Source organism: Anopheles gambiae, chromosome 3, assembly GCF_943734735.2.
Source record: "Anopheles gambiae chromosome 3, idAnoGambNW_F1_1, whole genome shotgun sequence".
Lineage (NCBI taxonomy): Eukaryota > Metazoa > Arthropoda > Insecta > Diptera > Culicidae > Anopheles > Anopheles gambiae.
Window position 1 is genome coordinate 35,851,182 of NC_064602.1, and position 23,135 is coordinate 35,874,316.

At 48.2% G+C, this 23,135-nt stretch overlaps 5 protein-coding genes across 11 annotated transcripts in view; 1 reads left to right on the forward strand and 4 right to left on the reverse strand.

Moving 5' to 3' along the window:
• The first annotated feature begins 107 nt into the window (after positions 1–107).
• On the forward strand, positions 108–1,309 carry LOC133393195 (uncharacterized). The gene is made up of 3 exons (XM_061656768.1): positions 108–696; positions 759–1,002; positions 1,071–1,309. The coding sequence occupies exons 1-3, from the start codon at positions 146–148 to the stop codon at positions 1,140–1,142; spliced, it is 867 nt and encodes a 288-aa protein (XP_061512752.1). The 5' UTR covers positions 108–145; the 3' UTR covers positions 1,143–1,309.
• Positions 1,037–2,473, reverse strand: LOC1271357 (sulfotransferase 1A3). The gene is made up of 3 exons (XM_310136.5): positions 2,121–2,473; positions 1,882–2,061; positions 1,037–1,789 (listed from the first exon to the last, which is right to left on the reverse strand). Exons 1-3 carry the CDS (start codon positions 2,336–2,338, stop codon positions 1,165–1,167), a joined length of 1,023 nt encoding a protein of 340 aa, XP_310136.5. The 5' UTR covers positions 2,339–2,473; the 3' UTR covers positions 1,037–1,164.
• Positions 2,474–3,917: 1,444 nt separating this feature from the next.
• Positions 3,918–5,277, reverse strand: LOC3291995 (luciferin sulfotransferase). Its single transcript, XM_061656766.1, has 3 exons — positions 4,963–5,277; positions 4,706–4,885; positions 3,918–4,622 (listed from the first exon to the last, which is right to left on the reverse strand). The coding sequence occupies exons 1-3, from the start codon at positions 5,139–5,141 to the stop codon at positions 3,998–4,000; spliced, it is 984 nt and encodes a 327-aa protein (XP_061512750.1). The 5' UTR covers positions 5,142–5,277; the 3' UTR covers positions 3,918–3,997.
• A 371-nt stretch (positions 5,278–5,648) lies between these two features.
• LOC5668074 (luciferin sulfotransferase) lies at positions 5,649–7,865 on the reverse strand. The gene is made up of 3 exons (XM_001688215.2): positions 7,222–7,865; positions 6,979–7,158; positions 5,649–6,888 (listed from the first exon to the last, which is right to left on the reverse strand). Exons 1-3 carry the CDS (start codon positions 7,377–7,379, stop codon positions 6,264–6,266), a joined length of 963 nt encoding a protein of 320 aa, XP_001688267.2. The 5' UTR covers positions 7,380–7,865; the 3' UTR covers positions 5,649–6,263.
• Positions 7,866–7,984: 119 nt separating this feature from the next.
• Positions 7,985–23,135, reverse strand: part of LOC1271352 (muscle-specific protein 300 kDa) — an 85,138-nt gene continuing 69,987 nt past the window's right edge. For 5 of the 7 annotated variants that reach the window (XM_061656727.1, XM_061656731.1, XM_061656725.1 and 2 more), the window contains 10 exons: positions 22,513–22,620; positions 22,260–22,421; positions 15,268–22,155; positions 14,634–15,194; positions 11,615–14,562; positions 11,230–11,265; positions 10,483–11,115; positions 10,223–10,415; positions 9,243–9,313; positions 7,985–8,828 (listed from right to left, as the gene is read on the reverse strand). In XM_061656727.1, the coding sequence (XP_061512711.1) occupies positions 8,591–8,828; positions 9,243–9,313; positions 10,223–10,415; positions 10,483–11,115; positions 11,230–11,265; positions 11,615–14,562; positions 14,634–15,194; positions 15,268–22,155; positions 22,260–22,421; positions 22,513–22,620 (11,838 nt within the window). In that variant the 3' untranslated portion in view covers positions 7,985–8,590. The remainder of the gene's footprint in view (positions 8,829–9,242; positions 9,314–10,222; positions 10,416–10,482; positions 11,116–11,229; positions 11,266–11,614; positions 14,563–14,633; positions 15,195–15,267; positions 22,156–22,259; positions 22,422–22,512; positions 22,621–23,135) is intronic. The other 2 variants (XM_061656728.1, XM_061656729.1) reach the window with 2 other exon arrangements.

Here is a 23,135-nt window from a genome sequence, read left to right on the forward strand (position 1 = left end):
TTCCCTGGATACCATCCGTTATATTGGTTGCCAGGCGAAGCCAGGCAGTTGTTTACTTCCGCATCCAAGCAACCTCGCTAGTCGGGCTTCTTCGCTCCACCTGGTGCGTGCTGTATTTGTGATATTTATTCAACCCGAAAAAAACATGGTTCCCAATCGTTGTATTTACTATCTAACAGTCGCCGTACACGTTGTGCTTGTGCTCGTTGCCCTTTGGAAGGTATTGCTGCAGGAAAACCTTTGCTCGCAACTACTGGAGCAGTACGATGGCATGCTGGTTAGTGGTGGTGCAACTGCTACAAAGCAGCTCTGGTTACTGGGCCTACGTTTGCTGCAGCTTGTCGACGTACAGACCGTGCTGCTGCACGGCTCCTCCATCCTACTATCGAACCGGTTCTTTCACGATCCCTACAGTCGTCATCTGAACGGAATGTCCCACCTGTGGAGCGTGCTAACGTGCTGCTGTATGCTCACGAACCTCCTCGCAATGCTGTTGTTTTTTCGTTTCATCAGCATCACCTACAGTACGGTACAGGATTCACTGTACGGTGGTCTGGAGATGTATCAGTTTGACAGTGTTTGGAGTGATTTTTGGAACCATCTACAAACCCATTCTCAGTGCTGCGGCGTGCGAAACCACACCGACTGGACGGGAATGTTGTGGGAAACGCCGGAAAAGGAAGATCAATTTAGAAGGTAATGAAATGGCGGTGACAAGCTGTGATAGTGTGGTTAATTAATTGCAATTTTCTGCCAAGGCTACTGCTGCCAGACGGAGGCCAGACTCCCGCGCTAGTTCCAATTAGCTGCTGCCGGAAGCAACATCATCACTGTACGGGCGCGCAGCGTATCAATCTCGGCGTAACGGAGCTATTACGCACCGCCGCCCTAGATGGCACGAGCATCATCAATCATACGGGCTGTTTCGCTTCGGTGCAGAATAGTCTGGCAAGCACTGTACGGTTGATCAGTACGCTGGATGTGATTCTTTGCTCGATGCAGGTCAGTGGGCTCAAGTGCAAGAGAAGTTCTACCATTGCTGCTTAATATTATTCTTTATTTTCTTTCAGTTTGGTACAATATTTTTGATGAGAATTTTATTCATTGCTAATCGAAACTTTCAATCGAATTCGGCGATATAATTAGATTCGTGTGCCTCAGTAATCATTCAAACAATTTCCTCTGCTCTTGATTAGGAACCTTTTCCTTGGTCCACTCATCGAGCAGTTGGATCTGCTCAGGTGTCAGTTCCTTCTTCCAGCCTTCTGCTTCACCTTTTCGAATAAATTGCTCCCCTTTCTTCGTTGGATCTCGGCTTTTATAGTTGACAGTTGGATTGTCACGCATCGACTTAAAGGAAAGGTGCTGGTACAGCAGTTCCAGCTCCGGCTTGCTGTACGTTTTGCCGAAAAACTCACACACCTTCCTCACGACCGATGGCAGATAGTGTTTCATCTCTTCGAAGGAAAGGTATAGGATGTTATCGCAATCTTGTAGCTCATGGTACTCGATCACGTGCGCATGGTACGGTGAGTAAAACTGATGCTCACGAACAAACGATCGCAGAAAGGTATCCATCGAGCCACGGTAATGGATGCCCTGCGAGTGAAAGAAGTACGAAACGGCCACCGACTTTGGGTTGCGTCGGATGTGTATGGTTTTGGGTTTGACTTCCCAGTAGCGCTTCGGTAGCATGGACACTGGAAGATGCGTCTTGATGAAGCGAGGACGTGGTGTATTTTTTGCACGCTCAAATGAACTCGTATCAGTGGGATGTATTAAACTAACTCTGAAAAACCAGAAAAATAGAAAGATTTATATTAGGATCTTCTGCAAGAGATATCACATTAGATACGGTGCATAGTAAAAGATCTTGCTTACTCCAGAAAAGGGAAGCGGATTTGTAAAGATTCTGCTCGCGCTGCTTCAAAGTTAAGATCGTTACAGATCAGCCAAACCATCTCTTGAGTCCAGGTCGTTCCACTCTTCGGATAGGAAATGACCCACACATCATCTGGGTACACTTCCGCTTCAAGGAGTTCCTGCTCGTACTGCTTAAACCTAAAAACATATTACACATTAGTATAGGGATAAAGACTCTCTCAATTGTAGATTCTTACAGAGTTGTGTAGCAGTGAGCCTGTGGCGTCCAGTTGGGAATCTTAATCGGCACATGACTGTACAGTTTCGCACGCACCATGATGTAGTCATCCTCTCCCGTTTGTCCCTTGTTCTCCACGAACAGTGGATCCGTTATTTCCGTATATTCAAACGACATGCTGCTTCCGAAGCGTCCAAAGCACAACTGCCAACTATTGCTGCAATCGGGTTTGTTCATATTTATCTACATCCAGCTTTTGTAACATGATTTACTACCGGTACGGGGATATTGCACCGAGTGCCAGTGGTTTTTTTTTGCTAAGAACACAAACACTCTGATGTATACAAACTGTAATATATTGAGACAAACCTCTTCCTGTTATCGCATTTCCTCACGTGGCGAGACTGCAGTACTTTCTCACAGGCTGCACAGATGCACTGCAATCCTTATCGAAGAGAGAGCGAGAGAGAGAGAGAGAAAGAGGGGGCAATTGCTGGTGAAATAGTCTGTTATCTTGCTGCTTTCGATGATCGTCATTATCAGACGAGCTATCTTTTACACATGCACGCACACATCCGTTTGCTCATCTGGCTTTTACAGCGAAACGGTGTAGGTTCATGACCTACAGTAACAAACGGAAGGTTGCTGTGCCGTGATCATTTCCGTTGTATTGCATGATAATTCTTCATATGGATCATTTCAAACCCGCTCGAACGTTCTTGACCTGCGGCAAGAGTGGTTGTTGTGAACTGTTTCGGCTTGGCTCCATCGGCAGCTGTTTGGTTTGGTACGCAGCAAAACAGTTATCAGTTACCGTGCCGATGCCTATAAAGTGTTCTCGATCTATACGAGTTTTGAACCCAAGACGAGTATGTTGTAATGACAATAACACACACCGTCTAGTGCTATCGTCTGACAGTTTATTATTCTGGTTTTAATTGCAGTGAATCCCATGCCGTATTGCCACCTCAAGTGGGCGTGATATGCATTATCTAACATTGGGGCCCTTTCCGTTTGAAGCTCGTAGAATGAAATTTCAGCCTGTCAGCTGTTTGCATTGTATAGCAGTTTTCGAGCAGCTATCTAAGTGAGTATAATATACAGGTGGGCTTATCCCAAGGTGTATGAATTTAGAAGGCTGATTTTTATCGCTTCTGCTTCTGAATGAAGATTATAAGAGTGTTTTGAGTATTCGTCAAGCCTCCAGAAAGCTCGTTGGAGCAAAAATTTTCACTCGTTCTGTCAAAAAGTGATATTCAAATTTGGTTATAAAAAATGCTATGAGACCACCTGGACTACATACACTTTGATTCCACATTCGATCACCTGATTTCTTTAATGCACCTTGGGATAAATGTAAACAAACCCGTGTTTTCGAGCAGGTACTCGAATCTAATTCTAGCTTTTAGGCTAAAATTTTCTAGACTGAAAATCGCAGGCTAGTTTTTTGTGTGGTTTTGTATGGATTGTTTACATGATTTCAGCCTCCAACTGTCAAACTCCATACAAAAAACTAACTAGAATCGTGAAAGCCCCCATTGTCTATGATTTAACAGGGATCTTGGTAGAATTGGGTCGTCTGATACCATACAAGTAACATCACGGGCCCACCAGGCTCTGCTGGCCTTGGCGAACTTCATTTGCTGCACATTGGTAAGATCGACGATCACGTTAAGTTCATCATTATAGCGACTCGTTGCTTATCCATCGATTCTTAAAAACCCAAAATTTTACTTGACATCTTCATAAACCCTTCTTCAGTAATACATTATAATTGTGTTGGCGATTCTGATTAGAATAGAAATCAGACCCGACCTTGTAGGAATGGACAGGATTGCCCTTGCTTTATTTATCTTTTTTTATTGCCTATCAGTTTGATCCTCCTTATGCAAGCAGTTATTCAAATAATTTCCTGTGCTCTGGATTTGGCACCCTTTCCTTGGTCCACTCGTCAAGCATATGGATCTGCTCGGGTGTCAGCTCCTTCTTCCAGCCGTCCGCTTCGCCTTTCCGCATAAACGGTTCCCCTTTGGTTGGGCCTTTTGGATTTTCAAAATTGACAGCTGGATTGTCACGCATCGACTTGAAGGAAAGGTGCTGGTACAGCAGTTCCAGCTCCGGTTTGCTATAGGACTTCCCAAAAAACTGACAAACCCTCCTCACAACCGATGGCAGATAGCGCTTCATCTCTTCAAATGAGACATGGAGTATATTGTCACAATCGCGCAGCTCATTGTACTCTATCACGTGCGCATGGTACGGTGAGTAAAACTGATGCTCACGAACAAACGATCGCAGAAAGGTATCCATCGAACCACGGTAATGGATGCCCTGTGAGTGAAAGAAGTAGGAAACGGCCACCGACTTTGGGTTGCGCCGAATGTGTATGGTTTTCGGTTTGACTTCCCAGTAGCGCTTCGGCAGCATCGACACTGGAAGGTGCGATTTGATGAAGCGAGGACGGGGCATATCTTTCACATCCTTGAACGAGAAGTGTAAAGCAGCAGACTGTAAACCAATTCTGGGAAAGAAATAAAGATAAAGAAGCAGTGTTAGTAAGGGATGCCCCATTATCACACAATACTGTGTAAATGTGTGTCTTACTCCAGAAAAGGGAAGCGAGCGCTAATTTTTTTCGCTCGGGCTGCTTCAAAGTTAAGATCGTTGCAGATCAACCAAGCCATCTCCTGGATCCAGGTTGTTCCACTCTTTGGATAGGAAATGACCCACACATCATCTGGATACACTTCCGCTTCGAGTAGCTCCTTCTCGTGCCGCTTAAACCTTAAAACACATAGCACACACACACGCGGGTATATTATTGAAATAATAGAGCCTTTTTTGCGGTGTTGTGTACTTACTCCGTAGTAAAGCAATGAGCTTGGGGCACCCAGTTCGGAATCTTGATTGGTACGTCCTTGTACTGTTTCGCACGCACCATGATGTAGTTCTCCTCTCCAGTTTGCTCCTTGTTCTCCACGTACAGTGGATCCGTTATTTCGATGTATTCAAACGACATGCTGCTTCGTTCACTTCTCATCCAAAACTACTCACCCATTCGGGCATCTGTGTTCATTTTTATCTAAGCAGAGAATTTGGCACGGCGAAGAGATTATTATGTGTGTGTGTTGGATGTCTCCAACTATAATTAGCAGACCGTTTGCTTGTTATCACGCTTCTTTACCACAAAAAGATCGTACTATCAACGGTTCTGGACGGTCCACGGACCTCTTTCGGAAAGAGAATTGACCGATAAAATGGTGCGTTATCTTACATATTTGGTTGTGGAGTATCATTGGACGAGTCCAAACTTCTAAACACACACCCGTGTTCCCATGGTTGTGGTTGAACCGTTTTGGGTAAATAGGCTAACCTTGACCTGTCGCAAGGGTGGTTACATCCAACACAATCTCTTGCTTTTATTGTATGCTTCAATAATCTATAGCTCGAAAAAAGAGAGTTTTAATTTATTGCCAATTAAACTTTCCTATTCAAATCATCGAAATTAAAATATGACAAATAGGCTTATTGTGATATTTTCAAGGAAAAGAAAGAGCTCTGCGTGTACTATTCAATTCAGATGAATCAATAAATAAATTTGATCTAGAGTCTGAGGTGTTGAGGACCGTTTCCAATCCATACGTTAGATGCGATTCTTCTAAACTACAGTGACGGCCATGTAAATTCGGACACCGCATATTTTCATCTTTTATCTGACTTTGCGACACCATGGACAGTTCCCTAGACCACTCATCGGCAAAACTTTCTTCACACGTCTTTGAGGATACTCTTTAGCTATGCAAATGCAAAAAATCAGACCGATAACTTTTAACATCTCGATAAAGAGTTACTTAAACTTTTAGAATTATCAGAAATGAAGGAGTAGTGGAAATGTACCGCCTTACCTGCCATTAAACACTTGATTAACTTAAGGGAACTGTCCATGGTGTCGCAAAGTCAGATAATAGGTGAAAATATGCGGTATCGGACTTTAGATGACCGCCACTGTATGCAGGCAATTAAAAAAAGGCTATTTACATTGCTTTAAAATGCTATCTTTTTATTATTGTCTCTCTTTGTTGTACCTTTTTCAATGCGTGCTTTTTGTTTCTTTCTAATCAAATCTTTCCAATTCAACTCATTCGCCCATGGTGTCCTTCCGTTATTCAAACAATTTCCTGTGCTCCGGATTTGGCACCCTTTCCTTGGTCCACTCGTCAAGCATATGGATCTGCTCGGGTGTTAGTTCGTGTTTCCAACCATCCGTTTCGCCTTTGCGTATGAATGGTGTTTTCTTGATTGGATCATTCGGTTTTTCACGATTAAGCGTCGGATTGTCGCGTATCGACTTGAAGGAAAGATGCTGGTACAACAGTTCCAGCTCCGGTTTGCTGTACGACTTGCCGAAAAACTCACACACCTTCCTCACAACCGCTGGCAGATAGCGCTTCATCTCTTCGTACGTAAGGTGCAGTATGTTATCGCAACCCTGCAGCTCGTGGTACTCGATCACGTGCGCATGGTACGGTGAAAAGAATTGATGCTCACGAACAAACGATCGCAAAAACGTATCCATGGAGCATTTGTAAAAGAATCGTTCGGAGTGAAAGAAGTACGAAACGGCCACCGACTTTGGGTTGCGTCGGATGTGTATGGTTTTGGGTTTAACTTCCCAGTAGCGCTTCGGCAGCATCGACACTGGAAGATGCGTCTTGATGAAGCGGGGACGGGGCGTATTTCTTGCGTACTCGTACGTATTGAACGAAACGGGGGCGAACGAACTAGCCCTAAAATAGAAAATGTTAAAGATACACTTCTAGCAAATAGTTCACCTCATCGCACCTCAAAAACAGTGCGTAATAAAACGCTCCACTTACTCCAGAAAAGGAAAGCGACTTTGTAAACTGTTTGTTCGGGCTGCTTCAAAGTTAAGATCGTTGCAGATGCACCAAACCATCTCCTGGACCCAGGTCGTTCCACTCTTCGGGTAGGATATGACCCACACGTCATCTGGATACACTTCCGCTTCGAGCAGGTCCTTCTCGTGATTCTTAAAGCTTAGAAAACACACGTGGACACGTTAGGAAAGGTATAATGCCTCTTTGGGCGTGGATTCTTACTCTACGCTAAAGCAGTGAGCCTGGGGCACCCAGTTCGGAATCTTGATCGGCACATGACTGTACTGCTTGGCTCGTACCATGAGGTAGTCGTCCTCTTCACATTTCCCTAAGTTCTGCACGAACAGTGGATCCGTTATTTCGATGTATTCAAACGCCATGCTGTTCCTGTGAAATCTAAACGAAAACTACTAATGGCTTCCGACTACTGCAACCATTTTTATCTAAATTCGGGTGTAACATGAGCTAGTACCGGTCCATAAATTTGGCACTGCGTGTGCTAATCCTGTGTGGCTGTGTATGTACGATGTTGTGATAAACTCTTCCTGTTATCGCAATGTTTAGTCTGCACATACCACACATTTCAAATTGGGTGAAATGGTTTGTTATCTTGCGGTGTGCGCCACTGTGTGGAGCATTATCAAATCAAACCTAGAACCATCAAATCTAGGTTCATGACCTACTGTAAACTTACTTGAAATTCACTGTGATCTGGAAGCATTGAAGCACGTGCTCTTGACCTACCACAACAGTGATCAACAGCACATACAGTTTGCTTGTCTGTTTATCGTTTATTCTGGTGTATTTTGTTCTCAAGAGATCTCTGCTTGCCTGGTGCTGCTAGCCTCAATTAGGACTTTTTCTACTCGCACGGAAGTCTTCTTTTACGCTCCGATGGTTGACCTTGTTTTGGGCCCATCGAGTAGAATATATTTTTCGGAATCTTCTGTTTGTTGAGTAATTCAATCGAAAAATCCAAACCCAATTCGATAACATTTCTAGACAACCTAGAATACTTTTATTATATCACGCTAAATATATAGCTTACAGACCTAAAACAAAAATAAAATAAAACCGTCATAAGAATGCCACTTCAGCGCTGAAAACAAAACAATGCAAAAAATGCTTAAATACATCTAAAAGGTTAGTGAGGGGGTAGATTAGTTGCCAGCAGCTCTTCTGTTTACCAAAGTTATATCGAGCTTAAAGGCTGTACTTAAAAGCTATTAAGAAGAAGAGCATTCCCTTCTCGGTTTGCTACACGCGCGTTTGTACTACTGCGTCGTGCTTTTCGTTGGATTTCGATTCGCCATTCGATCTATATCTAGCTAATGTATGTATGTGCAAAAACAAAATGGCAATACAATATTTATGTACGGTGTGTTTCTAAAGGCTGTACAGCATACAGTGTGTAAATAGCCATTCTTTCCATGTTTGAAGAGCTATCCAGGCACTGCTGGGACCATTCTCTCTCACACTAAAATTGCCTCATTTTGCGCTTTATAAAAGGAACACAAGGAATGGAGTCAGGGAAGGGATGTGGATGTTGGATTGGGCTGGTGGTTGTTGCGGCCCGCTCGTTCGCAGGTCGCTAGATCGGTGGTGGACCGTTCGGATAGCGTAGCATCGGTTCCAGGCTGCGGGCAAAGTTGTTGGCCAGGGTGCAGGAGTACTCCTCACCGTGGGGCATGAGCGTGACCACACCGAGCAGCAATAACAGCATCGCCTGGATGGGCAACGAGGCACGTATGACACGGCCCAAGAATCGATAGCTTCGCGTGAGTATCGTGGTGTTGATGACATCGTCGTCGCCCTCTGCACTGCCAATGCTGTGAAGAGGAAAGAAGCGGCATTAGCATGGTGCTGTAACTTGTAATCTTGTGAACATAAAACACTTTACAGAACATCCTAAACATCCTGACAATTATAACGATCCAGATCATGATAAATCAAGCTACAATTAAAGCAGATTGATCCTCTGCTATCTATTCTTAGGTCTTAAAACTTAATACTAAGGTCCTAATTGAATACTGATACGTTGCAGATCACATTTTCCTGCTATACTCATCTTTAACTTAGCTCAAAATCTACTACACAACAGCTTTTGCAAAGGAAAAACAACACATTTAGTAACTATTCAACAAACTACTCAAACAACGTTCTACCAACAACACAGCTGCTCTCAACTCTCTTAACAAAACTTAACAAATAAACAAACAAACAAAAAAACGCTAAATAATTACTTTGTACTGGAATCGTGTGCCGACGCTTGTGATGGATGGTTTCGGGATCCGCTACCATCTTGCTGGTGGCTCTATATACGAGTAAAAGGCATTTGGTTTTGGGTTCAAACGGTGGCGGAGCAGATAATTAAGGTGTATAAAGTATACGTAAAAAAGAAAGAAATGAGAAAAAAATCAATATTGATTACAAATTCCAATTGGAGCATGTTAAAAGGAGTCAAATTTGATGAAGTTCACACATAAATCGATTATGTATATGTATGGATTGGAAATGGGGAGGGGGGATGTGATAGGATTGGAAAAGATGGTATGAATTGGAGAAAGGTATAATTTTGATAGGAAAAGAGCTACAATAACAGCAGCGAATGGCAAGTCCAATAGGTTCTGAGTAACAGTCAGAGTTGTCCAATTAGACTTTACGAAGGTGTATACTTTAGAATCTAATATCACATATCCTTCAATACGCTTTAATGGTGCTTCTTGCATGGCTTGCTTATGGGTAGTGGTAGATGACAGGAGCTCAACAGGCACAAAGAAGACACAGATGATGGCTAACAACGTACTCCGAAAGTAGTGATGTTTGGAGGAGCTTGATGATAGAAGGACGCTGATATACACGCGTGGTTTTGTGGGGCAGTTCGAAGGTGACGTGACGTGGCGGTTTTAGGCGTGCGAAAACTCTCTCAACTACTTACAGACAAACAGACTGTGTGCAACAAACAAAACTGAGACCGCCGCCGCAGTAAGTCCGCGACTGGTGGTAACGATGTCGACGACGACGACGACGACGACGACGAAGACAACAGCAAAAGCTTCGTTGGCGGTGTGCGATGAATAGTTGGTGATGGTATAATAAGAGGTTGGATAGGTGGTGGTTTTGGTGGTATTGGTGGTATTGGTGGTGGTGGTGGTGGTGGTGGTGGTGGCAAGATATATTCTCAAAGAATGACACATCTAGATGCGTCCTCGCTTGCACCTACCTCCTGCTGTTCGGATGCCTGTCGGCGTCTTGCCTGCTGCCGATCGACGGTCGCCAGCGAGGCGTTCGAGGAGGAGGAAGGAATTTCGGCCAGGCTGGTGCTGCTGTCATAGCCCAACGCGGCACCTATCTTGATGATGTACATCTCCACCAGGCGGCGGATCGAGTGGAAGCGCAGCCGAAGATCAGTCAGCCTAAAAGTAAGAGAATTATTCGCAATCAGTATTCTGAGATTCGAGAGCTCCTACCATCACAACTTACTTTGCATACACTTCATCGAACTTTTCCGACTTGTTCGCATCGACGTACTTTGTCAGCTGGGAGGTCGTCTCCTGCAAACTCACGACCCGCGGCTCGCAACGCATCAGATCCGCCCGCAGCTCCCGGAACATGCGGTACTTCTTCTCCACCAATCGCTGATCGCTGGTCAGATCAATCGGTTCCGAGCTCTTGATCTTGTTCTCCGTCTGCTCCAACCATCCGCTCAGCTCCGCTATCGTCCGATGGAACTCGCGGTTCTCCATCAGCGCACTGTTCAGTGCTGACTGCCAGCGGGACGCTCCGGTACAGACGGCATCCCAGCGGCGGTTGTTCTTCTGCAGCCGCTCGCGCAACTTGGCCGCCCGATCGGTATCGCGCGTGTGCGTCGCCAGATGTTCGCCGACAATGTTGAGCGACTTGATGATGCTCTTGTGACTGTCGAGATCGAGCAGGAACTCGCGGTGGTCCTGTATCGTGTCCTCCAGCGCATCGATGTCAGATGGTGGGCTGGAGAGTTGATTGCGCTGCGTCGATTCCGCCATTGCGAGCCACTGCTCGAGGCGCCACAGATCGTTATCGATCTGCTGCCAGTTGCGGTTCGTACACAGCGGACACGTTAGGTAGTCCGCATTGCTAAAGGGAAAGAGAAGGAGGAAGCATTAATACAAATCGTCACAATAGCTGGTGATACGTGGAGAGTATTGAAGGAGTTAGGAGGAATAGAAACAGGTATAGTGTAGCACTTACTGTACGCAGTTAAAATTGTAAGCATTAGGAATGATCCTGTACGATGCGGCGAACAGACAGACAGACAGATAGATAGAGAGAGCGAGAGTTACAGAGCGTTTAATGAAGAAGAACAGGTGTCAGCAGAAGTGATACAGAGTGTGTATGTGGATAGCGATTGTTTCGGCGAATGGAGTCAGTGGCCCATCATCAGTTGACAAGGGAACCGTGTTCGAGTCGGAAACAGTGGATAGAAAGAGAAATAGAAATGTATGAATGATTAAAAGCTGCAATAATTTTGGAAATGTATGGCGTTTGGTTAATGGCGAGTAGCGTGTAACACACTCAAACACTCAAAGCCAATCTGGATGAGGCGCTCGTGTACGCAAGCGAATGATTGCCGTACCTTGATTCTTCCAGCTGTTCTTGCTTCTCCTTCCACACGGTCAACAAACGATGATATCGTTCCGTTTCTTCCTTCACACGCACAGTGAAAGCTTCCTCCACTGTGGCGTGACATTCTGCAAGCAGCAGTGTGCTCAAATGCTTGATCAGCTCGATTGAGGACTCGCAGGCAGCGGACGCTTTGGAAACGTTCTGCGTCGACGACATGAAGTTGTTCGCATTGATTGCTTCGATCGCTTCCTCCAGCTTGCGCAGATTGGTGTCAGCTTCGGTCAGTGCGGTCTCCAATTGATAGCGGTAGGCATCCTTCGCTGTTATGGACTCACTGCGCTCGAGCCGCAGTGTATTTACCTGGACGGCCACTTCCTTTTCGTTGCGCACTTCGAACGCTTCCGTTGCTCGGGTTAGCAGTGCATCGAGGCGCGTCTTGACGCTATTGCCCAGCTCGTGATATTCAGCCATCTTCTGTCGAATGTCTTCCGTCATGGTGTTATTGTTGGCGTGTCGTTCGATTAGGCCCGCACCGAGCGTGTCCTCCTTTTCGAACAGGTTCACCACGAACAGCAGCTCACTGTGAAGTTCTCGTAAGCGATCAATGCGTGCTTCCGCAGACAACGGACCATCCGCTGTCTGCTCCGGGGGAATGTGTTCGATCTGCGTCACCTGCACGTCGATCTGTGTCAGCGCGAGAATGATACGCTCGTATTCCATCACGAACGTACCGTACTCCGTTCGGTAGCGTTCTACCTCGGTACGCAGACTGGTTAGGCTCAAGTGCAGTCGTTCCCAGAGTAGCAGCATCTGCTGGGCTGGGGCCGTCAGGAAGCGCAAACCATCGGCCGAGATGCGATCGTGGTGCGCCACCGATATGTACAGCCTGCGCATGATGCATTGGATCGGTTCCTGTGCAACGACATCATTCATTCGAATCGCGATGTTTTCCAGCTCATCGGCCAGCTGATCGCCATCGAGGGAAGAGGCCGATTGCTCTAGGTGACGAACGTACGCGTGCTGTTCGTGCACCCATTGCTGGTGCGATTCCACAATCTTCTGCAACTCCAGCAGCATGTTCCACAGGGCCAGTAGATCCTGCTTTCGACGGCCTGACTCCATGCACACGTTCTTCCACCGCCAGTCCAGATCCTTTGCATCATTTTGAATGCTTCGACGGTTAATGTGCACATTCCACGACTGCACATCGATGAACAACATCTCGCACAGGTTCAGTACTTCCGCCACATTACCACTATTACCCTCGATCGATCGCTGTAGCTTCTCGTAATCGTCCAGCAATCGGTCTAGATTGGTTTTCTCCAAATTGTCCACCGCAAACGGCATCCGAAGCTCGCGCTCGATCGTTTCCATCCACGCTCGCAGCTCGGCAATGCGCAATTCCAGCGAACGCATCGTTACCTCAATTTCCGATATCTTCTGAGCGCGACTGTCGCACAGCCGCCACAGATAGTCCCACTGTGCGTAAAGCTTCTCGAGATGGTTCATAATTTCGGTGTGCTCTTCCGCCGTTGAACAGTGCGCCAGCAGATCCTTGCCCATGGAGGTAAGCCAATCCTTTTCGCATTCCTTCAACGCTAACTCCTGACGCATCGATTCCTCCATACTGCGAATGAACACTTGATCGTCGGTACAGGACTCGTACTTGTTCGTATCGTTCAGCTTGTTCTCAAACAGTCGCATCCATTCCGTCAGCGAGTGGTAGTGCTCGAGGAAGAGTTTTCTGTTGCGTGACGCCTCCTCGCTACGCTTCACCTGCAGTACGATGCGCTGCTCCAGCTTGCTGTAGATCTGCCACAACGTCCAAACGCGTTTGTGCAGGCGCTGCACATCGAACATGCTGATGCATGCCTTGAGCTCTTCCTGCACTTGGCCAACCTCTTCCAGATTCGCCCGTACCGTGTTCAATCGGACGTGATGATTCTTGACGAGGTTCAGTCGCGCTTGCACACCACTCAACCGATGCTCCATGCCCGAACCGGCCGTACTGCGCTGATCCGCTTCCAGCTCATCCAGACACTCTTGCAGTTCGCGCAAACTCGTCTCCACCTCGTACGATTGCTTTCCGAACCGGCCGTGCAGCTCTTCAATGCCGAACAAGAAGTTCTTCCACGTTTCCACATTGTCCTGCAGCTTGGAAATCTTTTCCGCAATCTTGCCCTGTTCGCTTCGCATGCCCACCAGCGTACACTCGTCCTTCGTATACAGTGTCAGCTGCGACAGCTCCTGATTCATTGCGCTCAGATCACCATCCAGCCGGGGGAACTGTTCCAGCAAACCGTTAACCTTGCCGATCAGCTTCGGCAGCTCCTGCAGATTGATGTACTCCAGCTGGAGCGTGAACTTTTCCCGTTCGATGTTAGCGAGTGCCTCATACAGATCGTCACCAAGCGAACGGAACTTTTCCCAGTGCCACAGTCGATTGTCTGTCTCGGTGATTCGTTCCGAGAAACGATCGATTCGATCGGCATGCAGTTCGCTCAGCTCGTTGAACCGCTCCACCAACCGGACGTCGATCTTGCTCTTCTGTAGCAGCACTTTGCGGAGGCTTATCAGTAGCATTCTAATGAGCCGACATTGTTCGCGGTGTGCCTTCAGCTGACCGTAATCGCTCGGGATGGGTTCAGACAGGAACGTCAGCACAAACTGAAGATACTCTTGCCAGAATTCTAGCAAGCGCCCGTCATCCTCCGTTTGAGTGACGAGCTGCTGCACCAACTCCTGGTACTGCTGGAACGAGTCCTGTAGCAGATTTTGCGAGATTGAGTGCAGATTCTGCAGATTGCCATTATCATCCGCTGGTTCACGTTCGCGCTGAATGTCCTTAAGACGGGCGATTGTTCCGCACAGACTCAACATGTACGAGCGTAGATCAACGATCTTATTGTACAGATTCTCGTCGGCAGTACGCTGAGAGTGTGCCGATTGCTGGAGGCTCTGCAAAAAAACAAAACAGAAACGTCAGTAAAGAACATCTCTCAGGCATTGGACATCAAACTCCAACTTACCTCCTGAATGTGGTTCAACAAACCACGGGACGATTGCACGGTGTTAGCCTTCTCCGTTCGTGCAACTTCCCGCTCATGTACCTTGCTTCGTTGCTCCACCACATTCCGCTCGATATCTTCCAGCTTTTTACTACACTCGTCAATCTCCGTCAGCAGCGTATCGCCAATGTTGAATCCAACCTGCTCGTTGATGTCGCCGATCAGTTTACGCAGCTTCTCAACCTCTTGCCGCTGATCGAGCAGTGCCTGCTGGTACACTTCCACCTGTGGGAGATCTTCCAGCCGGTGCAAATCATCGTAATCCGTGTACTCATGGTTGACCCAGTCTTTCACCGCTTCACAGACGTCGTGATAGTGTTGCCACAGTTTCACTGCCTTCTCGTACCGGTCGCACAGATCGCGCAAGTTCTCGCGCGTACTTTCCCACACGACGCTAATCTGCTGCACGGTTTCCTGGATCTCGGCCGACACACTCTCGTCGGACGTTTCCACCAGCGGCTGGGCGATCGTGTGCAAATCCTCAATCATGCCCTTTCTGCTTTCAATGTCCGTCAGAAGTGTCTGAAAATGGGAAGGAATGAAATGTCTTATTACATCTTTAAAACCTTAAAAACGATTTCAATGATCCACTTACATCTAACCGTTCCGTAGCCTTCAGTAGTCGGTTGTAGTCGGCACTTTCCTGTAGCTGCAACAGCTCCATCATGAACTCCGTCTCCTGCACATGCTCCTGTATCATGTCGAGCTGCTTGTGGAACTTGTTCCACAGTGCCAAACGGTTGCGTAGCAGCGTCATCACCTCTTCCGAGCGGCGCTCCAGATCATTGTGCACGTTTTGTAGCGTCGACAGATCACGCTCGGTTTGTAGTGGCGACACGGACACCTTCAGGTTCATCGGCAGCGTGTGAAGCATCTGGCGCAAGCGCATCAACTCGTTCCAACAGGGTCCTAGTGCTTCTTGGCTTGTTTTGCAGTCCGCCAGAGCCTTCTCAATGGCCGATCGTTTACCATTAACGCTACCACTGCACTCATCCAGCACACGAGCAATATCTGCCAAGCGCTGCTCCTGAGCTGCAATGCCCTGCTCAATGTCTTCCAACCGACCGTAGAACGTTTCGGCCGCTTGCAGCTCATCCGTTATCTGGTGCAGCAAGAAGCGTGATCGCGTGAAGATCGCATTCACCTCCTCCGTGTCACAGTCGAGGGCGAGGGCAAACTGACTGACCAGCTCGGTATCGATCAGCTGGATACGCGTTTTGAGCGTGTGTATCCGCTCGATGTACAGGTACAGATCATCGTGGCTCTTCAGCACCGACTTGGTGCTGTCGAACTCGCGTGCAATCTCCTGCAGCTCCTGCTCGATGAATGCCAGCTTGTCGCTTGGTGGCGTACCTTCCGTTTTCATCGAGTCCGTAATGTCGCGCTGGATGTTGTCGATGCGGCTCGAGACGGCGTACCAGTTGTCGAGGAGCTGACCGTGCAGCTGTCGCTGTAGCTGTTCATCTGTCACAGGGATCGTATCCAGCGCACGATCGAATGTTTCGCAAGCGCTCTTGTACACCTTGTTGTTGAGCACCTCGTACTGGGCCTTAATTTCCCAGAACGTTCGCATATGATCGACCGATGTTTCGGACAGGTTCTTTTCGATCGTGATGTACGCTAGTCTGCCCTCGTTCTGATGGACCCAGTCACCCAGTCGGTCGGCGTGCACATTGTACTGATTCCAATGCGTCTTGAACTTGGTCAGCAGGCGCAGGTAGAGCGACACCTCTTCCTTTAGCTGCATCGCCACTACCAGCGCATCATTGCTTTCCTTCTCAACGATCGGGGCGGAGATCAGCTCCTGCATGCGGCGTGCCGTCTCATTGTGCGATCGCAATTTCGTCAAGTGATTGCCAATATCCTGGTCGAGCGACTCGTACATTGTAATGTACCGTTCGTAGTCCTGCGACGAGACATTACTCAGATCGGGCACACGCTGCTGAGCCACCTGAAGCCACTGCTGCTCCGCGACCATGTCCTTCTCGAGCACGGTCCAGCGCGATGCTGCCAGTGCAAGCTTACCAGCTCGATCAACAGCCCGCTCCAGGATCACCTTCGTACGATTGTACAGCGAAGAGTGCAGCTCGGCATACTTCTGACGCGTCAGTGGATCGAGGTTCGTTTCCAACGACTCCAGTATCGCCTTGCAGTGGTTCAGATTCACGAAGAACTTACGATAGCGTTGCATTTCCTCCTGCAGTTCCTCGAGCGAGTTCGTTACGATCTCGTTCTCGATAAACACTTCCGCGGTGGCGGTGATCTCCTGGAACTCGAGCAGCGTCTGCTCGTACTCTTCGGCAAGGCTGCCGAGTTGGATCAGCTTGTTGCTTTCCAGCACCAGCCCATTCTCCAACCTGCGCAGCTGATGGCCGATTTGTTCCATCTCACCCGCCAGCTTGCCATCGTCCTCCGATTTCAGCTCCCGACTGTTGTACTCGTTTGTGCACGCCGTTAGGGAGTTTTGTGCGACGCGACAGTTCATTTCAAACTCCCGAATCATGCATAGCTTGGTCGCGATGAACATGGTATCGTTCGCTACCAGATCACTGAAGGTTCCCTCAATTCCAGCGACGGTATTACTTAGGGAACGCACCTTACCGCTGATTGTCCGCAGCTCGGTAGCATTTGCATCCAGCTTCTGTTCTCCATCGGCTAGGGTTTGCTCTAATGCTTTTACCTGGCGCAGAAGATGGTTTAGGCACTCGTCTACCTCCTTGTTGGGACCGGTCTTAGAGCGCTGCACGTACGTAATTATCTTCACGATGTGCTCTTCGATGCGAATGAGTCGAATTTTGTACACCCTGTGTAGCTTCGCACGTTCCACCGACGATGGGCCGTCGGTGACGTTTGCCTGCGCAACACCTGTATCGAGATCTTCCAGCGACTTGACAACATTTTCCACGACATTGAAAAGGAGGTGCTGCTGTGCAGCTGGATTATTTTCATTCTCCTGCAATAGCTGCAGCACGTGCTGTAGATCGTCATTCGCGGCGCCCGTATCGTCCTCTTCCGTAGGTAAGCTTGTGGAGCAGATGATGGGATAAGCGTTACCTCGCTGGTCATCACCCTCCGCGGATGATACCGACGGGAATTTGATGCTCATCATCATTCGATTAATGTCCTGCCACGGGATGACGCGATTCTCGGCATAGTTTTGCTGCGACTTGATGATCGAGAAGCAATCGGACAGGCTCAGCTGCAGATTTTGACTTTGCAGCGTGTCCAGCGATTCGTTGATGGGACAGCTGACCATCGTAGATGGTTTCGCGGAACCAGCCATTGTGCTCTGCTCAACCGTACCGAAGCTAGGATCAATGTCAACCTGTATGTTCAAACCGACATCTCCCTGTCCATCGGCACTCTTGCCTTCCGTGATGATTGTTTTCGTCACCGTTACTGATTCACTTCCAACGGCACCAACCAACGGTACACCGGCAGCGCTCATGCTTGGTACAACCATCTGCGTACTAACTTCCACCTCGATCGGGATCGATTTGTCCTTGGATTTCTTCGATTTTTTCTTCTTGTCACGCTTGTTCTTGCTTTCTTTATCATCGTGCGTTGGCTCTACGACCTCCTCTGCAGCTGGCGCAGACTCTTGCTGCTTCGTCTGTGTGCTAATGGTGACAGTTTCGGTAATTTCCGTCACCGTCACTGGAGTGGTTTGAGCGTCCGATTCCATCGTAGGCACTTGCACGGTTTGCATATCAACGCTTTCCAAGGTTGGTGCCGAGGGTTGTGCGACTGTTTGAATAAGAATTTCATCCTGTATTTCGTACTTCGGAGAGACGGTGGATGGTTCTGCAACCGTCACATCGTGCATCGGGCTCGTCTGCATGGCAGTTTCCGTGGTAGATATAGGTTGTAAAACAGAAGATTGCACCTCAGCTGGAGATTCCGCCAACGGGGAGTTGGCACGGTCTTCCACACTCACCGTCTCCGTTTCCACATTCGCATCCTGCACCTCCGGGAAGCTTGTTTGTGCACTTTCGTCCGCCGTCTGAACATCTGCGCCCTCTTTCGGTGCCTCAGCATCTTCAGCAAAATGTACCGGGCTGGTTTGCATCGATGATGGTTTGTAGAGCGTCGCTGGATCAATCACTTCCTTCACGATCTGTCCCAAAATAGGACCAACGATTTCTTCCGCATTCTCGGCCTGCTGTTGAGTTTCCTTGGTTTCAATGGGAACGGTTTGATTGGCCATATCCACTGTATCGATCTCACGTGCAGCAGCGGGCGACTCCTCCACCGTGTCCGTTTGAGCTTCTTGTTGAATTAGCTCCACTGGTTGTGCGGTTTGCGTTTCAATCTCGGCCGCTTCTACAGCTGTGGTTTGGATTTCCTTCGTCTCCTGCTCGGTACCCTCCTGCTCGATCGTAAGCGGAGAGGTTTGCTGTGAGGTACGCTGAATCACTGGTTCTGGTGATGTCTGCATCGAACGTTGCTCCCAATCGATCGGTACCATCAACCGCTCGGAAGTGATCTTTTCGATTTCGACATCGACCGAATCGCTCCGTCCTGAAGCAAACTCAATCGGAGTAGTTTGCTGCTGCACATCCTCAGTATAGATCGCCTCAATCACCTCGGTTGGGACGACAATCTTCTCCTGAATCGTTATCGGCACCTCGATCATCGCCGGCTCGACTGCCTCTTCCAGCACGTTCACGGTGCTGACCTGTGGTTGATCTTCCTCCGTAAAGCTTTGGTACGAATCGAACCGCTGCTCGGATTCCTGGGCCACCGACAAACGTCCATCGGCAGGTGCAGCAGGTTTCGGCTCCGGTCCCGATTGATCGGTATTGCTAGCCTTTTCGTTTTCATTCTTGCCCTTCTTCTTTCTCTTGCGCTTCTTCTTGCTCTTATCGTCGTCATCGGGTTCTCCTTCAGCGGTAGCCGTTTTATCTGCCTCATATCCCGGATCAACTTCAACAGCCTTTAGACCGGAAATCTCTTCAAACTCCAGCGACTCTGGTGCGGCCGTCTGTTTGCCTTCCTCTTCAAGAGCTGCTCCAGTCGATGGTTTAATCTCGATCAAGCTCACACTGATCTTCTTCGTTTCGGTAGGATCAACGGTCATCGAAACTCGCAACGAAGAGCTTTGCGTTTCACCGATCGATGCAACCTGTACCTGTAGGTTCGTCTCATCATCGACCTGCTCCGGTGGCGCTGGTTGTTCTTGCTTCACCAGTGCCGTCTCAGCAGATGGTTCACTCGTTATCTCCTCAATTGTTGGTCGTTCAGGCGCATCCTCGCTTCCACCCTCGACCATAACATGCTCTACAATCGTGGTCACATGAGTCACCTTTTCAATCAGTACCGTTTCATCTTGATCATCGCCTGCAGTAGTTTCAAGCTGTTCAACCTCCACCGGAATTTCGATCACTTCTTCCGTTGTTGTCGTCTTGGTTATCACTACCGTTTCTACTATTGTAGTGCAGCTATCACTGTCCTCGATTGTATCGGTGGTACGCGTGATCGTTGTTTCCACCACAGGTTCGGAACTCAACGTAGTTGTCTCAATAATTTCCAGCGTTGGCTCGTCTGTCAAGGTAGGAGCTTCAACAATTACCGTTTCAATAGGCTCCAATTGCTTGCTTTCATCCTCAATCTTCACAACGATCGTTTCTACGGGAACTTCTGTAACTTGTGTTGGTACAGGAAGATCTTCCTTTACTTGAACCGTTTGTTCCAAAAGTTCACCAGTAGTATCAGCCGGCTCAGGCACACTCGACACGCTAATCACTCCTTCCATCACTATAGGAACCTCAATTTCCTGATTTCGATCTACTGCCACGTGTTCTAGCGTTGCTTCCTCCATCACTATTGGAACTATTGTTTCTTCCTCCTTCACTTCCTGAGGCTTCATAACATTCGGCTCTATCTCGATGTAATCAGAACCACGTTCGGGGCTGGTTGGCCATACTTGTTGTGCCTCTTCACTCTCTTGCCGTTGTACAGGCACTTCAACCGTTTCCTCCGTTCGCACATGTACCGGTGAGACCGGTATCGATCTTTCCGGAACGTTATCTACACACACATACTGCGACGGTGGCCAGATGTCTTCCAGCGACTCTACTGGCCTTTCGACCGGTACGCTTAATTCCCCGCCGGCTGTAAGTGGTTCGGTAAGGCTTAAGGAATCGATTGCAACAGTGGCATCGGTAGGAGCGGTAGCAGCAACAACTGCAGCAGCAGCAGCATCAATGCCTAATAGTGTACTACTGCTAGTTTGTGACTCAACGATAGAAGCAATCAACTCTACTGGTGCGATTTTTTGAGCATGTGAATCGAATACCTGTGACGGTTCGTCCGGCTGCTGTTGCTCGACAGCCTGCTCAGCCGTTATCAGTTTCTGCTCCAGCTGTTCCAGCACCTCCTCAACAACGGTTTGCGCCGTTTCCAGCACGGGCGAGTCGCTGACGGCAGGTGGTGAGCTAGCTTCTAACACTGGGTCTTCTTGCTGCTTCTGCTCGGTGCTCTGCTCTTCCAGCACAACGTCAACACCTTCAACGTCGACGACCACCCTACTTTCCTCAGCGGTTATTGCCGGTGCATCAGACTGCTCCGGTGCCAACTCGACTGAGGTTACAATCGAAGCCTTTCCTGTGATTGTTGACTCAATGGATTGGGCTGGCTGTACCACCTTGCGCAGAGTGATCTTCTTGGAGCCGTCCCGGTTTACCACAATCTCCGTCGTTGTCTCGTCTGGTTCGACAAACGTCGTCTCGAATTGGGTCGGAATGTTTTTCACCAGCAACTCCGAGGAACGTTCACTCTCTTTACCTTCGGCGGGTTGTGTGTACTTCGCTTCCACAACCACAGACTCTTCCAAGGGCTGGTCAGCTATACCCTGTGCTCGTGGTACATTGGAGATCTGCACAGTTTCCCGCCCGTTAACAACGGACTGTATGATCAGGATGTTATCGGTCGTGTGTTCGGGTGCGGGTTGTGTTTGCACAGATGATTCCTGAGTGGACACAGCAACCGTCGCAGGAACTTGCACTTCACTGCGCACTATATCAAGCGAAACGGGCACCGGTTCCATCGAAGCCAGCGGGCTCGTTTGACTTTCAATGTCTACGGTTTGCGGTTGTACCGTCTGCTCCACCGTAGCGGCAGGTTGCAAATGATCGGCCAGCCGCTGAATGTTATTTTCCAGTATTAAGGCCTTTTCGCGCAGGATACGTATCAGCAGGGTCAAATTTTCTCGCAACGTCACCGTCCGATCGCTCACGTCCTTGTACACCAGGTACGATTCCGTCTTGTCCAGCACATCGCGCAAGTACTGTTCCTTGGCGCGCAAATCGTTTAGCACAGCACTTTCCTGCTCTTTGCGTCGTCGCATTTCCTCCTCCGTGCTGCACTCGGTCACCTCCATAAGCTGTATGCTGGTACCCGAAAGCCATCGTTCGATTTCCTCCAACAGCTCGAGATAGTCCCGAATTTCCACCTTCCGCTGTTCGCGTTGCTTCAGTGTTTGCTGTAAAAAAGGGAGTAAAGCATAAAAAAGCATAAGAGCGATGTTATTTAACCGCTTGCCCAGTGCGGCTTTGCCGCGAGGGGACTACTATTTTGGGAACGAACCTGAATCTTTTCGAGGCCATTTTCCGCTCGCTGCCGTAATAGGTCGATTCGTTCGTCGATCTGTTCGACCGCTGCCCGGACGTGGCTGTCCGCGTTAACCGGCAGTGATCTCGCAATCGCATAGTTTTGCTGCTTATACTCGGCTAGGTTCGTTATCAGGATCTGCAAAGATAGAAATTATAACACCATTACATCATGTGCCTTTTTCATTGAAGTGATGAAATCACGCGAAATGCGTCACGTCACCCCATACCTGCAGACCCTTGATGAGATCGTTCACGTTGTCGTACGGCAGATTGTTCATCTCTAGTTCCGCACTGATCAGCGAGTCCAGAATACTTTCCACACTTTGCGCTAGTGCCTGTGGGGCGAAAACACACGAACGAAAACGGGTTAGCATTCGGGTGGCTCAGTTCGCGCACACTCGGCGTAAAAGTTGTTTTTTTTTGTAACAAAAAGAACTAAAGAACAAAACCATTAAAAAATAAACGTTACAAAACGTCACTAAAAAGGCAAACATTGCTTTCGAGTTTTTTTTTTGCTTCATTTGCGAAATAGAGATAGGGCGCGTATGTCTCTTTTTGCTTGTTTCTTCTGGCTTCAGCTTCCCTAAGGCACACCGAAAGAAAACAAAACTGCGCCGCACATCTGAAATTTTGCCTGCCTTGCGCCAGAAATAAACGACTGAAGGTCGTTCCAAAAATAGTCTAAACCAAATATCATAACACAACACAAAAACATTCAAAACACTGCATTAGAGAGACAGAGTTGGTAACATAATTGGACGAAACCTTTTGAGGTTTTCGTACCGTTTTCACGCATGCACCAATTGATTTAGACCGGCCGTTGCTTCCAATCGATATCGAAAAGAAGAAT